The 16,776-nt window shown below is 41.1% G+C and overlaps 1 protein-coding gene across 3 annotated transcripts in view; it reads left to right on the plus strand.

Annotated features, from left to right (window-relative positions):
- Positions 1–2,395: 2,395 nt before the first annotated feature.
- The window catches only part of VPS39 (VPS39 subunit of HOPS complex), a 28,605-nt gene continuing 14,224 nt past the window's right edge, over positions 2,396–16,776 (plus strand). The window contains exons 1-12 of one of the 3 annotated variants that reach the window (XM_083449852.1): positions 2,432–2,625; positions 6,041–6,106; positions 7,987–8,013; positions 8,435–8,499; positions 10,066–10,108; positions 10,680–10,774; positions 10,992–11,090; positions 12,025–12,117; positions 12,813–12,996; positions 14,550–14,670; positions 14,841–14,961; positions 16,248–16,377. In XM_083449852.1, coding sequence (XP_083305978.1) covers positions 2,553–2,625; positions 6,041–6,106; positions 7,987–8,013; positions 8,435–8,499; positions 10,066–10,108; positions 10,680–10,774; positions 10,992–11,090; positions 12,025–12,117; positions 12,813–12,996; positions 14,550–14,670; positions 14,841–14,961; positions 16,248–16,377 — 1,117 coding nt within the window. In that variant the 5' untranslated portion in view covers positions 2,432–2,552. Of the gene's footprint in view, positions 2,626–6,040; positions 6,107–7,986; positions 8,014–8,434; positions 8,500–10,065; positions 10,109–10,679; positions 10,775–10,991; positions 11,091–12,024; positions 12,118–12,812; positions 12,997–14,549; positions 14,671–14,840; positions 14,962–16,247; positions 16,378–16,776 lie in introns of all 3 variants that reach the window. The other 2 variants (XM_083449853.1, XR_014513671.1) reach the window with 2 other exon arrangements.

Below are 16,776 nucleotides of genomic sequence, written 5' to 3' on the forward strand. Positions count from 1 at the left end.
TCATACAATGTTCTGAGTTAATGACCAACAGTCTTGACTCCTATGCGACAGCTCCACTAGTAAGCTGCCTTATTGAAAGCCACCAAGCATTTAAATGTATAATTAATCATTTCCCTGCAATGTAATAAGTTATTAATGACTGTATAGGATTTTTAATGTACTTTTCTTGTATGTTGCCCTGAGCAATGCATTTTATAGAAGGCAATTCTTAAATAAGACCTTGATTAAATGGTTCGGCCCCAGAATTACGTATGAGGGGTTATATTTCTTTGGTCTTTGGATGAAGGGCAGCATAGAAATTTAATAAATAATAATGATGAGTGAGTGGTAGAGCAGATGCTTTGTATGCAAACGTTCACCGTTTCCAGCACTAGCTGGAAAAGGGGCTGGAAAAAGATCCCTATTGGAAACCCTGGAGGACTGCCACCACCTAGCATAGTAGACAATATTGAGCTGTATGGCCCATCAGCCTGACTCAGTATAAAACAGCTTCTTGTGAAATCATACTTCATCAGATCCAGAGTGCATCTAGCTCAGTCTTCGCCAACCTGATGCCCTCCAGATGTTTTGGATTATGACTCCCACGATCCCTAACCAAACTCTGCATAGCTGTAGTACAAACCACCAGGAAGGCACATGATTGGTAAAGACAGGGCCAGCTGCAGCTGGTCAATAGTCACAGGCTACCCATATAAATGACCAGGATGCAAAAAATGTGACCTAAATAGTCTGGCTTACACCCTTATTGGATAAGATGCCCACAATCGAAATGGCCACTAATAGTCTTCTTGTATGATTGGCATGCAGGACTTGAGGGATACCCCTTTCCAAAGAATGGCCCGGTTTGCCCTTTGCTACCCTAGTCCCATAAGTAACAGCTCCATGGTTGTAGGCGGGGTGTGTGTGAGGGGGTGGGTACCCAAAATCAATACAAATCTGAGGTTCTGCCCTCCCAACAAAAGCCTGCTCCCCCTAACAAACATCCTGGCCACACCCCTGAACAGCCCTGCACAATCATTCCCAATAGTGGTTAATGAGCCCCCCCCCCATTTTATACAAGGGGCTCCGAAAGAGCCTCTTAGTGTTAAAAAGATGTCCCTTTCCCACACCATAAACAGCAACTGCTGAGGCTGCAACAGGACGGGATTTAGGTCTGATGAAGCCCTAAGCTACTGAAGGTAATGGGGCCCTTTATATGTCCAGCTGTCCTTTGTTAACAACAAATTGTCACTGTTTTTTTGTGTTGAATATGTGCTATATGGTAATTTATAGACCCAATAGGTACCTGAAGCCATTTGCACATAACAAAATATGTATTTTATCAAAGTAATTGTTGAACTGAAATACAATTAAGAAGTATATGAATAGTGAAATACAATTAAGAAGTAGTATATGTTGCTGTAAGCAGCTGGTCCCATCACCTGGCAAATAGAAGGGGAAGAAATGGAGGCAGTGAGAGATTTTACTTTCCTGGGCTCCATGATCACTGCAGATGGTGACAGCAGCCACAAAATTAAAAGACGCCTGCTTCTTGGGAGAAAAGCAATGACAAACCTAGACAGCATCTTAAAAAGTAGAGACACCACCTTGCCAACAAAGGTCTGTATAGTAAAAGCTATGGTTTTCCCAGTAGTGATGTATGGAAGTGAAAGCTGGACCATAAAGAAGGCTGATCACCAAAGAATTGATGCTTTTGAATTATGGTGCTGGAGGAGACTCTTGAGAGTCCCATGGACTGCAAGAAGATCAAACCTCTCCATTCTGCAATCAGCCCTGAGTGCTCACTGGAAGGACAGATCGTCAAGCTGAGGCTCCAATACTTTGGCCACCTCATGAGAAGACTCCCTGGAAAAGACCCTGATGCTGGGAAAGATGGAGGGCACAAGGAGAAGGGGACGACAGAGGACGAGATGGTTGGACAGTGTTCTCGAAGCTACCAGCATGAGTTTGACCAAACTGCGGGAGGCAGTGGAAGACAAGAGTGCCTGGCGTGCTCTGGTCCATGGGGTCACGAAGAGTCGGACACGACGAAACAACAACAACACATATATTGCTGTGTGTAGGCTTTATTTTATTTGTTTTTTTATTTTATATTTTGGAAATGTACATCTAGGTTTCCCCCCCCCCTTTAATTTTTTTTTGTGGGGCCCCCAAGAGAGTGGGGCCCTAAGCTGCAGCTTGTTTAGCTTTTACAGTACAGTACAGTAAACCCGAGTCCCCCCCCCACTCCCGTCTTATACAAGGGGCTCCGAAAGCCCCTCTTCGTGTCGAAAAGACGCCCCTTTTCCGCACCACCAACAGCGACTGCTGAGGCCGCAGTGCCTGCGAGACAGAGACGAGGGGCAGCGGCTCATCAGCGCTGCTGCCGAGGAGGCCGGGCTCCCGGGGGGTTTCCCGGAGGTGGAGCCTGGCCGCGGAAGTGAAGCGGGAGCCGGAAGCGCCTGGGCCGGGCCTGGGAGGAGGCGTCTGGGGCGGCTGCTCCGGAGCCGGACTCTCCAAGGGAGTCCTCTCGGCGGGCGTTTGCCGGGCCCCGCGTAGCCGCCGCCGCCATCATGCACGACGCTTTCGAGCCGGTGCCGATTCTGGAGAAGCTGCCTCTGCAGATCGACTGCTTGGCCGCGTGGGGTGAGTGGGGCGCCGAGCTGCGGCGGGGCACCTCGCCACCCCCGCCTCCTTCTCCCTGCCCCCCGCTTGGCTTGTTTTTCCCACGCCCGGTCCGGTTCTCCTTCCTGGCCACGGAAGGGGGTTTGGCGCCTGTTTTGGCTGTGCGCTTGAAGCGGGAGGGAGCGGCAAAGCCCTGCCCTCTTCCCGATGAGGCAACCGCTTTAATTTTTTTGTTTTTGGGTGGGGGTGGTATCTCCGCTGGGTACCTGAAGGGTCACTCGACTTTGCGGTTTTTGAAGCCTGTCAGCTGCCGGACACGTGACGGACACTGAAGTGTGGCGTGTTTTGTCAACGTATGAATCAGTGGTTGCCTGCGACTTTGCCCTCAGCCCCTTAACACGCGTCATGGTGCGGTGGACGCGTTTTAAAAAATTGAATCTGGCGCAAGAAGCGGCTCTTGCATACCCTTCCGATGAAATCGAGGTGGAAAGATTGCTAGCTGTGGTTTTGTATTCTCTTGGTTTCTGAAAAGAGTGCATTATCAGTGGGATTGAATTCCCCCAGTCCTTTTTTCCCCCCCTAAAAAAATGTTTAGGGGTACTCTCATTTTGACTCAAGAAAACCACCATTTTATAGTTAAATTTGGTGGAAATAAATACAGTAAATGAACAAAAAGTAGATTCACAAAATGTTTAGGGGTGTGCGTACCCCCCCCCCAGGAAAAAAAAGCACTGAACTTACCTCATATCTGTTCTGTGGGCTGCATCTTTCTCATTATCGGGTTTTGAGAGTAGTTGCCATGTTAATGCCATTTCACACGTTGCAGAAAATGATTGAAAGCCTGTTATTTTTTATTATTAAAAAGCACCCCTTTTAAAACAAATGTTTATAAACAAATATTTATAAACAATGTTTATCATTTGTGAATAACTTTCAAGTATGGCTGACTTGCAGTGGAAATACGGAGATCTGGCTTTTGCAACATGTGAAGCTGTCTGATGTATATGAGATGAAGTATGATTTGTGAATTGTGACCGCTTTCAGCTATTGAACCCTAGATGTTGTTAGACTACAACTCCCACAGTCCTTTACCACTGGTAAGCTGGCCAAGAATGATGGATGTTGTAGTCCAACTACAGTGGTGCTGCAAGGTTGGAGAAGGCTAGTTTACTTACTGAGTACAGTAGTTTACTGAATGAGTGAAATATATGAACTTAATATATGAACTTAATTCAGTTCTTCAGTCAGGAATATTCTCCTATTCCTAACTTAGAGTTCAATTGCAGCCTTCAAAGGCCTGTTACTTCCCCAGAGGGATACCATTAAATAGTGCCATCTAAACCAGTTTGTGTCCTGTTATTTTTCTTTCAACCTGCAGTCCTCCGCATTCCCTTGCAAGGTATATCTAGAGGCAGTTGTGTGTACTTTAAAACTGGATGTGTCTTCAGCAACCTGTAACTTTGTGCATCCAAATGATATCCGTCTGAATTATTGATCTCCTTACTGAGTCAGGCCTTCTCATCTGAATTGACTGCATTTTCCAGTCAGAAATCTTGCCTGGCCATCAGGAGGCTGAGATAACTGTACTTGCTTAAATGGTATATTCCTTCATTTCATCGTAGATTTACATTGCTCGTTATTTCGTAGAATTTTGTTACGGGGTGTGTATGAAGGAAAAAAAAAATCACAGGTATTTTCAGTGAGATGAAATTGATTATTTTGAGTCTGTATGCTCTGGCCCAAAGTAATGCAATAGAAATATATAGAAATATATAACTTATGGGGAGATTGAGCAGAGGAAGGTTTGTGGCATTGGGTTCACAACAAAATATGAGAAATTGGGACACTATCAAAAGTTAAGAATTTTCTACATGGGGAGCACTCTGGTGTAAGATAAAAGGTGTGAAAACTCTGTTTATTGTAATGTGTGGTGGTTGCATGTCTTTTTTGGCTGTGTTTACGTGCATGTGAAGCTGTGGGAGACAGTGAAGTTGCCTTGTGTGTACATGTGATGTCACAAGTGATAATATATGTGCTGTTTGCACTTTTTCCTACTTGAGAGGCATTTTGTGTACAAAATTAATAATGCTGAAAATGCTCTTAGAGCAAGCACCATTTTCTGGAATTATTCTTATTGTTATTTTTGTGTGTGTTTGCCAAGAGGAAAATAATTTGTCGCAATATTTTATGATACAGATGGCTAGAAATGATTTGCATGTCTTTAAATATAAGTGTGTGCTTTTCAGTTGGCAGTACTATTTGCATAGCACCTAATAAGATAATTTTGGGCCTCAACTTATACATTACTAACATTAAGCATTTAACAAGACTTGCTTAGTACACATACTGTTAAAGGAAGAAGCTTTTTGGGCCAGATTTGGGTATGACATTTTAGTTAAAAAAAACATGCATGATAAAGACAAGTCTTGATTTGTTCATCAACATTTATTATTAGCAGTTCGATTAAAAACAAGTGCATAGTAATAATGATTTATCTTATTAAGTAATCTATTTTACAAAGATAATTAAATATCAGTGGATATCTGGGGATGGTGATATCCAGCCAATTTTTTTATCTTTATCTTTTTATAAAATACTGCTCAGGACAAAAACTGTTGCATCTTCAGAAAATAATTCCTGCAGCATAGCCCCCTTTCAGTTATGACTTTTGAGTTTTTAATGGTAAACAGAAGTTTATTTTCTTCACCATATTCTAAGCAAGGAACTTTTAAAATGAAAGCCAGAATTTTAACAAAGGCTGTAGTTCTTACCAGGCACACTTGGTAATAATGTGTGTTTTCTGTAAAATTTCCTAATCCCCCTCCCACCACAACACGCTAAATTGATTGGTATCGGCTTTAAATAGAATTCAAAGTTGACACAGTTACTCTTTTGTACTGTATAAATAAACAGAATTTTGAAATAACACAAATGTTACTTTTTTGTACTGTATAATGTATATATAAAAACAAAAAACAAAAAATGAAATGCTTGATTTAGGAGTAAAAATCAATGAAGGGCACTTAGGTTGCCATCATGTACATGCTTTTCCTGGAAGAAAACCCGGCTGAAGTTAGAGGGACTTGTATCTGAGTAAAAATGTATGGGATTGCACTGTAAGTTTTGTTTAAATGTTACATTTAAACAAATATAAAGCTTTACTTGCAAATACTTTTATTGGAATGCTTATATGAATACATCTAGAAATAGTATGGATTTCTCTTACATTGTTCATACTTTAAGGGGAAAATCGAAGGTTTTAAAAACCGTTGACATGTTAATTTTAGCGTTTCCAAAGAACTGTGGGGAGAAGTTTCCACTCATATGTTTATTCATTAGAACTTGCCAGTATGAGATGTAAGGGTTACATAAATTATGCATAGATGGAAGAAATGTGATCTTACTGCAATTTATAAAATGTTTGTTTTTATTGCAGAGGAATGGCTCCTCGTTGGGACCAAACAAGGCCACCTCCTTCTTTACAGAATTCGAAAGGAAACTGGTGGGTGTGAAAAAAAATTAGCCAAGCTTCTGTAAGCCCTTGCAGCACATGCAATGAAGCACGTTTGTTTAACTGTATTTTAGGGTGGGTTTACATGGTTTTCTGTGCTGTGTTTGGTGGCGATGAGAGTGTGTGCAGGAGACTGATACTCACATAAGAACCACACTGTATAAAGCTTAAATACTAGAGACTGCACTGACTGCCCCTAAATGTCATAGGGTCCCTGCAGCATTTCTGGTTTCCCTTTCTGTGGGAACTTCAATAGACCCAAATCCTTAAAAACATGTGTAACTAATGGCATAACTTTTGAAAGCTGAAGTAGGTCAGCAGTTGGCACAATCTGATAGCAGTGAGGGCCAAACTTGCTGTGAAGATAATCACACAACTGACAGTTCCATCACTGCTTTTTATTTAGTTAAAAACAGGCAAGGGAGATGAATGATTTCCACTTCTCCTTCCACATACCTTCTGTCACTGAATAGATCAGGTTGCAAGTTACAGCACAATTTAATAAAGAACTACATTTAGTACATCCTAGGTCAGCTGTGTGCTCTTGTCTTTTGGGTGGTTTATGGGGCTTTTGCTGGAGGTGGACTCTTCTTCCTGGTCATCTGCCATGTATTGAGTTGAGATTCCTACATTACTGAGGGTTGAACTAGATGACCCTCAGGGGCCGTTCTGACTCTACAATTCTGTGATTCTGTTTTTCACTGTATTTCAGGACAAGGTGTAGGATTTATGGGAGCATAAAGCTCAGATAGAGCTGTTGTTTGCAAACCCAACCTATGGTATGATTTAGAATGGAAAAGCCAAAACAAAACCCTACAGCACCTACATTTTGGCTCACTGGTGCATTAGCAGCAGTCCTTTTCTCAATTGTTGTCCCGTGTTGTCCTAAGTCTGGATAGACTGAATGCCAATTCTTACAACCTCTTTTGAAGTGGAAGAATTGCTTCAGAGTAACCTTCCTTCCGCAATTTTCAGTGATGATGTGGTTTTGTGAGAGCATCCCCACAATACATTTCCCAGTATTGTACTGGAAAATCACACAGTTGCATGAGCAGGCTAAATTTACAGGGTTGTATCAAAGGCTGCCCCTGTGTTGGCAGAAGTTCTTCTATTAGCACAAGGCAAGGCACCCCATTTCCGCCAACATGCCCTGCTATTTGCAGCCTTCTGTGCCGTATCCCATATAATTCCAGAGGATCCCCGGCCTTCAGAGTGGCATTTAAGGGACATGGAATGCTGCATTGGGTTGAAGGGACGGTGAACATCAAGCCAGCCTCCAAGCTCAAAGCAAACATTGGATTCAAGCTCCATTCTCTGCATGTTGACAGTGGATAGGAACATAGGAATCTGCCTTGTAGAGTTAGACCATTGCTCCATCTAGCTCAGAGTATTATATACTCTGGCTAGCAGCAGCTCTCTAGACCTTCAGACGGGGGATGAGAAGATGCAAAGGAGGGAAAGGCAAGGGCAGACAACTGAGGAGATGAATGCAAGAAATGAGGATAACAGGGAATGATGGCAAGCAAATGCAATTATGTGCACTTAGGCTTCATTTTGGTTAAAGGTGTTACTAATGAATGCAAGTAATGGCGGGGTGGCCCAATGGAAATGAATTGGGAGTTGACATTTTAACCTGTTCCTCAGTAAAGCTATGAAAACAGGGGAAGTGAGCCTGGGGTGCTGCTTTTTCCTGCTCTGGGCAACACCAGTACCATCTTAGAGAGGCCATTTTTCTAGCTTTGCAGAAAAAGACACGATTCTTTTAAGAAAACTGAATTTATTCTCGAACCACCTTAGCCAGTCTTTTCCAGTCAAATCATTTGCTCTTGTCTCACTTGGTAAATTTCTCCCCCTTTTTGCATCAACGTCAGGAGAGGTTACGACATCAGAAAGTGGCTGTAAGTTTGTATCCATAAACCTTTAAACCCTTGTGGTGAAGTGTTTTTATTCTTTGTCCCTCTTGCTATACTCCCTAGGGATTTTATTTGCTAGTTGCTGATGTAGTGATAAAGGGTGCTGGGGGCTTGCCTTTTCCTAAACTAGATTTTTGAAGTCTTTTGTTAAATCCCTTTCGTCCATGACATGAAAATGCCCAGTTTGCTGGTGGGCATTTTATACATTGGGTATGCTGTAATGTATAATTGCTCATTTTTATTTTTATTTTGCAAACTTCAGGTGGACATGTGAGACTTGCATCTCCTCTAAACTGATAGCAGAACTTTGTGGGATATTTTGCCTTAGCTGTTGAAATACGTGTTGATGAAATAGTTAACGTGAAAAGTATCCGTAGTCTAAAAGAATCCCTTTGCTGTCTGGTAGGTTGCAACAGATTTGAAGTGACATTAGAGAAGTCAAACAAGAACTTCTCCAAGAAGATTCAGCAGGTACATGGGATATCTCTGGACCAACCTAAAACCATAAGAGGCATTTGACTGAAGTCAAGACTTTGTTTTACTGGGGTGGTGTGAGATGGAAGTTGTTGTGCCACTGATCTTGTCTTCTCTTACACTATTGGCAATTGCTGCAGCAATCCTAATGTGTGTAGCTGCCATAAGCTTGTAGAGTTCCACTACCTTTGATCCCACGTAAATGTGTTTGGGGTTACTGTAATAAAATCAGAGACACTGCTTCAAAGACATTTGGGAAATTGCAGTACATGCCTCTTGGCATAACAGCACCAATGCAGAATGGAAGTTGCTGCAGCCTTGTGCTTTCAAGTGACTAGCTTTTTCTGAGTAGCTTATTATATTTATATCCTGCTGTGCAGCCAGGATAGGGTCCCAGAGCAGCTTACAAAATGCACACAAAGCTACAGCTAGAATAAGGGATATGGGGAGGTATTCCCACATCTTCTGGTCTCCTGCACTTGATGGCACAAGCCTGGTTTGCACATATAAGACTAAGCCGTGGTGTTTTTAGCCAAATGTGGCTTGATTGAAGGTTTGAACCCAGCCCAGCAAACTATTTGTTGTTGGTTTATCGACCATGGCTTATACTAACTATATTTTAGCACTATATCCAAAACTAATGGTCTTGCTTAACTATGGTTTGTTTGGCTACACATTTCAAGTACCCAAAACAGAGGCATGAGGCTAGGGGAGTGGGGGGGGGGATCAAGCATTTGAGAAGCAAGCCATGGCTGCTTTCCTCATATGGAAGTCAATTTATGGTGGTGGTGTTTTTTTTTATAAAAAAAACACAACTTAGTTTTATGTGCAGACATAGCCACTATCAATATTCCTTTCAGGAAAAGGGAGCAGAAGGATTCGGGCTGGTTAATGGTAAAGATGTCAACCCAAATAAGCAGCTCCTTTGTTAAGCTACATAATAATTAAAAACCTTACATAATAAACTAGAATATTTTGAGGAAGCGAAACAGCCTATTTTGAGTAACTGTTCTTATAAAAGCTTACTGTGTTGGTGCTCATTCCTTTTTCCGGCCTTCTGAATAATAAACAGCACTGGTGTGATTTTCTTTTGGGTTTTTCGTTCCTATTTGCATATGCTTTGTTCCTTGTGAAACTCAATCCTTTGTTGCTGGCTGGAATCTTAAGAATTATGCCTGGCTTATAATGCCTTAATAGCGGCATTTGGATATAGCACTAAACCATTGTTCTCCTCTCCAAGTAAAGGCACTATTATTTAATATCTGTACAATGGTATATGTGCTCAGCAAAATTGTTGTGCCTGTTAAACTATAAATATATTTTTATATAGTTCAAGAAACTTCTTGGGAGTTCATGTTGAAACAGTATTTATTGCCTGTAACGGAAGCTGTTAATGTCACCAGAAATGTCATGACTATTGCTGCAGGGTTACTCTGCTAGAGGTTGATAGCTTGCATATAAATTTATTTTAATTTGAGCCCCTTTCTGTTAAGTAAGATTCATTTCTAGCAAAGGTTTGCCTGCAACTTATTTACAACATTTTTTTTATTATTATTTTTGTAGATCCATGTTGTGTCCCAGTTCAAAATTTTGGTCAGTTTATTAGGTAAGTGAATTCACAGCATTATGTTTTGAGACAGAGTAATTGAAGCCGCAATCTTATGCATCTCTTACTTCAGAGTATGTCCCATTAAACTCAATAGGACTTACTTATGGGTATGCATAGGATACGTATGCATAAGACTGTGTTATTATTCATCTGAGGATGGTTATCCTTGATCTCCTTCCTTTATGTTGCAAGTCTTTCTCTTAAGACCCTTGTGGACTTTTCTCCCACATACATAGAATGTTTTTCTCTGCATTCTGACATAGAGAAGATTGCATTAGCTTACTTTATATCTATTTGCCATCCACCTTTAAACCCCCCCCCCCCAAATTAAGTCTTGTCTCCTGCTGATAAGAGTTGTTGACTTTGTAGCCCATAATTATGTGAATAGTGCAGACATGCACCAATGAGGTCTTTGGCAACACAATGTACCTTAGAATTGGCAAGACACCTGAGAGATGTTTGCAGAATTGTATCCAAACACTTATTAACCCATTTCTCTGTTTTCAAATTTGAAATAGTTATGAGGGCATGTGGAATTACAATAATGTTCCTGTCTTGTTCCAAACAGAAAACAACATTTACGTTCATGACCTGTTGACATTTCAGCAGATCACAACAGTTTCCAAGGCAAAGGGTGCAACTCTCTTCACCTGTGACCTGAAGGCAAGTATAAGAAGATGCCATGCCTTATCCAATCTTGAAAAAGGGGAATGACTATGAAACCTTGGTGTGTGAAGTAAAAAATGAACAGAATATTGTCCTCAATAAAGGCTGGTTTCATGAGAGGAAAGTTCTATAGTTTTTAAATACCAAGAGCACATGAATGTGCTTGATAAAGTGCCTTCCACACTAATACATAGAGAACTATTTTGTTTCACAGCACTCTGACACAGGTGAAGAGGTCTTGAGGATGTGTGTGGCAGTGAAAAAGAAGCTCCAGCTGTATTACTGGAAGGACAGAGAGTTCTACGAGCTGCAGGTTTGTTTAGTCATAGTAGTAGTAGTAGTAGTAGTAATAATAATAATAATAATAATTTATTATTTGTACCCCACCCATCTGGCTGGGTTTCCCAAGCCACTCTGGGTGGCTTCCAACAAAGATTAAAAATAATAATACTTGTTTAGTACTTGTTTTTAAGATGTTTTTATTGTTTTATTACTTGTTCGCCAGCCTTGGCTCCTTTAAGAGGAATGTAATACATTTTAGTGCTGGGCACCTGAATGCAAGCCTTCAGTCTTTCTGGTATCAAAGGCCTCCTCACTTATGGTTAATTCAGATGTACTGCCTTTTTCTTCATGGAAAAGATGGCAGCTATCTAGCGTTTTGTTCATGGATCTTCGCTGCGAAATTCATATGGATTTTGCTTTCCCTCAAAACATACCGTATTTTTCGCTCTATGAGACGCACCAGACCATAAGGCGCACCCAGTTTTTGGAGGAGGAAAACAAGAAAAAAATATTCTGAATCCCAGCAGCCAGAACAGCAAGAGGGATCGCTGCTCAGTGAAAGCAGTGATCCCTCTTGCTGTTCTGGCTTCTGGGATAGCTGCGCAGCCTGCATTCGCTCCATAAGACGCACACAATTTCCCCTTACTTTTTAGGAGGGAAAAAGTGAGTCTTATAGAGCAAAAAATACGGTATTTAATGTGTAAGGGAAGAGTATGTTGGCCTTGGCCTTGGATGAGAAGGTATAGGAAGAGATTTGAAGTTGTGTTTTTTTTTAGAGGATAGGTTTCAAATGCTACCATATTTAGTTTCTGTTAAAGCAGCTTGCTTTGCTGGTAGATAATTGAGATGGCAATACAGACAAGCAAGGGATATTGCTATGCAGATTTGTATAAAACAGTTTTAAAACTGTATAAAAACAGTTACCAGAGTAACTAGACCTTTTCTTTTCTTTTCTTGATCTCCAGGGAGACTTCAGCGTGCCAGATGTACCCAAGTCAATGGCATGGTGTGAAGATTCAATCTGTGTGGGTTTCAAGAGGGACTATTATCTAATAAGGGTAAGAGAGAGTTTAGACTAAGTCAGAATAATGAAGGTTGATTTTCTTCGGATTCAGTGAAGGTGGGAAGAGTGTGTGACTACAGTATGAACTACTTGTATATAATTAAGGCTGCAATTCTATGCAGGCTTTGGGAGCAAGTCCCATTGAACCTAATGAACATGCGTAGGATTACTCTATAAGGCCATATTTACACCATATGTTTAACATTCTATGATACCACTAAATCAAGCCATGGCTTTGCCAAAAGAATTCTGGAAGCTGTAGTTTGTTAAGGGTACTGAAAGTTGTTAGGAGACCCTTTCTCTCTCAGAGCTACAATTCCCAGAGTTCTCAGGGAAGAGGGATTGATGGTTAAACCCCTCTGGGAATTGTAGCTTGAGGAAGGAAACAGGGGTTGACTAACACCTCTCAGCACCCTTCACACAGACTACAGCTCCCAGGATGCTTTGGGGGAAGCCATGACTGTTTAAAGTGGTATCACTGTGTGAATGTGGTAGCCTCAATGGAAGTTAGTTATGTTTGGGAGTTCTCAAAGGCATATGTTGGTACTGGATCTGCAGGGTTTTTAAGTGAAGTAATCTTGGTGGATGGGCTCCTGAAAGGAGAGACTATTTTCCTTCCTCTAATGATAAAAATCAGTCTAGTGTAGCTATTCTGTATGGATTGACTGGCTTTGATTATTCCTTTTGCAGGTGGATGGTAAAGGTTCCATCAAAGAACTCTTCCCCACAGGAAAGCAGCTTGAGCCACTGGTAGCCCCTTTGGCAGATGGGAAAGTTGCTGTGGGCCAGGACGATCTTACTGTTGTATTAAATGAAGAAGGAACTTGTACACAAAAATGTGCCTTGAACTGGACAGATATCCCAATAGCCATGGGTGAGAACTAGATCTTTGTCTTCTTCTTCTAATAATAATAATAATATAATATTAATAATAATAATTTATTTCTACCCCACACATCTGGCTGGGTTTTCCCAGCCACTCTGGGCGGCTTTCAACAGAACATTAAAAACAGAATAAAACTTCAAACATTAAAAACTTCCCTAAACATGGCTGCCTTCAGATGTCTTCTAAAAGTCAGATAGTTGTTTCTTTCCTTGACATCCGATCGGATGGCGTTCCACAAGCGCCACTACCGAGAAGGCCCTCTGCCTGGTTCCCTGTAACCTCACTTCTCACAGTGAGGGAACTGCCAGAAGGCCCTCGGCGCTGGACCTCAGTGTCTGGGCTGAGTGTTGGGGGTGGAGACGCTCCTTCAGGTATACTGGACTGAGGCTGTTTAAGTCAGGGACTACTGCCTTTTTTTTAGCAGCCTCCTTTGAAACAAACAAATTACCTTGTTCTGGCCTCAACCCATGTTAGACTGCTGCCCATGTTAGCTAAATTCGTGATGAGACAACTCGCGATGAGACGACGAAGGTGAATGAGGCAGAGGAGGGGCTGGTGCCACAGCAAAAGGCTGCTGTAAACGCCCCCTCGGAGGCACCTGATTGGGTGCCTGCCGTGGGGGGGCGTGGGCACCAGCCAGGTGGGCGGAAGAGGCAGGGGGCTCACGCCCCCCTGCAAGAGGCGGAGCTCGGGCTCCCGCCCACAACCACTCCTCTCTCTTCCAGGGAGGAGAGTCTTTAGCTAAATTCGTGCCTAATCCACATTTTCACATAAATCAATATTGAAGGTTGTTAACTTGAGCAGCAAATGGCTTGTAAATGAAAATGATTCGATATTTAGAAGGAAGAGGAATGGAAGGTTGAATCTAAGGTGAAAAGGCAGAGAACAAGGTCACTGGGAGGCTTTTCTCCTGAGGTGGAGAATTGAACCAAAAAGGATTGTTGCTATTATTTATTGTTACTAATTTATGAATCTTCTTTTACATATGTCTCAAGGAGATTTACAGACTTACAATAAAAACAGCTAAAATGGTTTTAACAGTACAACCCCCAACCAGAAGATAGGTTTTAAAACAATACAAAAGGAATACCTAAGGTTATTATTATTTATTGATTTATGGTTGGATTTTCCTATGCAGGATATCCAATCAGTGCAGGGTAGTTGATGCTAAGATTAATCAATTGCTTACAGATAAAGGGAACATTAAGAACAGTTCCGAATGCAAGCACTAGGGGACAACATAACAAAGGACACAGTGCCCAGTTGGAGCAGAGCAAGGATGCACGGGCAGAATGAAAGAGTGACTTATACTTGAAATAAAGTTTGGTCTCTTGGTTATGCCTTCTTTTCAGTTTCTTTGCCTCTCTTTCCGTGCCGTTAAAGTGGACCAATGGGAAGGGGCTTTTGAAAGCCTGAAAAGCACAAAAGTATAAAGCATGCTAATGCATAAAATGCAATAGATTCACTGTTTCCGAATGTAAATTTGGGGAATGCTATTGTAGAACCATATGCTGTTACTGACTGTTCAATTTCCAAAACAGAACATCAACCGCCGTACATTGTGGCAGTCCTGCCAAGATATGTAGAGATTCGTACTTTTGAGCCCCGACTCCTCGTGCAGAGTATTGAGCTTCAGAGACCACGCTTCATTACTTCTGGAGGGTATGGCAGTTTCAAGTTTTTTTCTTCCATCTTAACTTTAGCTTGTGCATATGCTTCTACTGAATTATTAATTTTTACATATTTATGAAGCAAAGGGGAGGGGGGAAAGACCTTTCATTTTATTATGATCATGTTGATAACCCAACTTCTTTCCTTTTCCCCCTTTTTAGTACAAATATTGTGTATGTGGCCAGCAATCATTTTGTTTGGCGCCTCATTCCGGTTTCCATTGCAACCCAGATCCAGCAGCTTCTTCAAGATAAGCAATTTGAACTGGCTCTGCAATTGGCAGTAAGTGGCAGGATGGGAGCGTTTTAAATCTGTATTGATTGATAACTTCTGTAAGCTGCTACCTAGTAAAAGCTGCATCTAATACACAGCCTAAATCCCCTGCTATTTGAGTGTCTTGGCATTAAACAACTCCAGAATTTCGCATTCATCTGGGTCTGATCAGTGTCTGGGGATGGGTGAGTGTCTGGGAACCATGTATACATGACTTGCTACATAATGTAAGAAAAGTAATAATAAATATGCAAGATACGTGCTTCTAGTGTGTGTATTTATTTACAGTCCATGCCTCAAATTCCCTTGCAGTCCTGTTTAGTATAAGCCACTTTTGTGACTGCACTGGGAACATGTGACTTGCCTAAGGCAACTCTGTGACCTTTAGGTTTTTCAGAAATTAGCATAAATATTTGGTAGAACAATCAGTTGATTATATTTTCTTTCAAGATGATGCTATGCATTCCCTTTTTTCCAGATTTAGTGCTATTAAGTTTTTAACATGCGGTTTGTTTAGTTTAATATTGCATAAATATTTGTAACAGTTATACTGAGAATGAAAACTTGTCTTGCGGTGCAACAACTGCAAGATAAAGGAGTGGGGAAAGAAAAGACTTCAATTATAATTTTTACTGGGTCAGCAGCTTATGAAGATGGGATGGTTTTGTGTTTTTGCTGAACTCTTTGAAGAATTTTGTACAGTTCAATACTTTCTTTCTAGAAGCATACTTGACCTGATAACAGGCATTGTCTGAATTACGATGTTATCTGTCTGTCAGAAACTGACACCACAGATATTTCTGTCAACACAAAATATTATTGATTGCATATACTTGGATTAAATAGCAGTTACTAACTGGAGGTTTTATCAACAAGCCCATGTTTCCTCCATGTAGTTTATGAATGACGGTGACTCTTTGTTGCGAGTGCCAAGACTTCTCTTTTCAACTGAAATGATATTTTTGGATCGCAAAAATGTTGTGGGGTCAAAAATACATGATATGTGCAGTTTACATTGATGCCTGGGTGCAAGAACAAATTAAAATTCTCAAGCCTTTGTTGGTATTTCTCACTCGTGTGCATGAGTGAAACAGGATACATGCAATTCAGACTTGAGCTGCTCTTGTTACTGTATAAACATAGATAGAAACCTTGTTTCTCTTACTATTTCTGAGCAATTTGCTTAAAACTGTGTGCTCATTTCAAGATGTATTTTCTTTTAAATACTGGAACTATCTTACATTGTTTAAAGAGTAACACTTCTTAATTCTTTTGCCTATTTTTGTACTTGTTAGGATATGAAGGATGACTCTGATACTGAAAAGCGACAACAAATCCATCATATTAAGAATCTGTATGCCTTCAACCTTTTCTGCCAAAAACGCTTTGATGAATCCATGCAAGTCTTTGCCAAACTTGGGACGGGTAAGTTAGTTGTGTAGCCTGGACTTAATAGACAGATAGGTATGGGAGATTGCTGTGACCTCTAAGGTCTTCAAAGCAGAATGGAAGTAGAATGATATTGCACTAGGTGGAATCCTAATGTCCACTGTAGAATGACCTCTCCTAAAACAGTTCATGTTGACCTCAAGATCATAACAACTTAAATGACATCTACCTAATGGCAAATTCACATGGCATTGAGTTGTGGTCACTGGTCACACTGGAGGAAAGCAGCCTATGGCTAGATATCAGGAAATGTGTCCTAAAGTACCCATGTGGAAGGCCACTTGAAATTCGTATGCATGGCAAGTGTGAGGCTTCTGTTGTGTGAAACATCCCAATAGCTCTGGTGCAACCAGTTTATATACTTTCAATCCACAT

The sequence above is a fragment of the Podarcis tiliguerta genome, assembly GCF_965153285.1.
Source record: "Podarcis tiliguerta genome assembly, chromosome: 1".
Taxonomy (NCBI): Eukaryota; Metazoa; Chordata; class Lepidosauria; order Squamata; family Lacertidae; genus Podarcis; species Podarcis tiliguerta.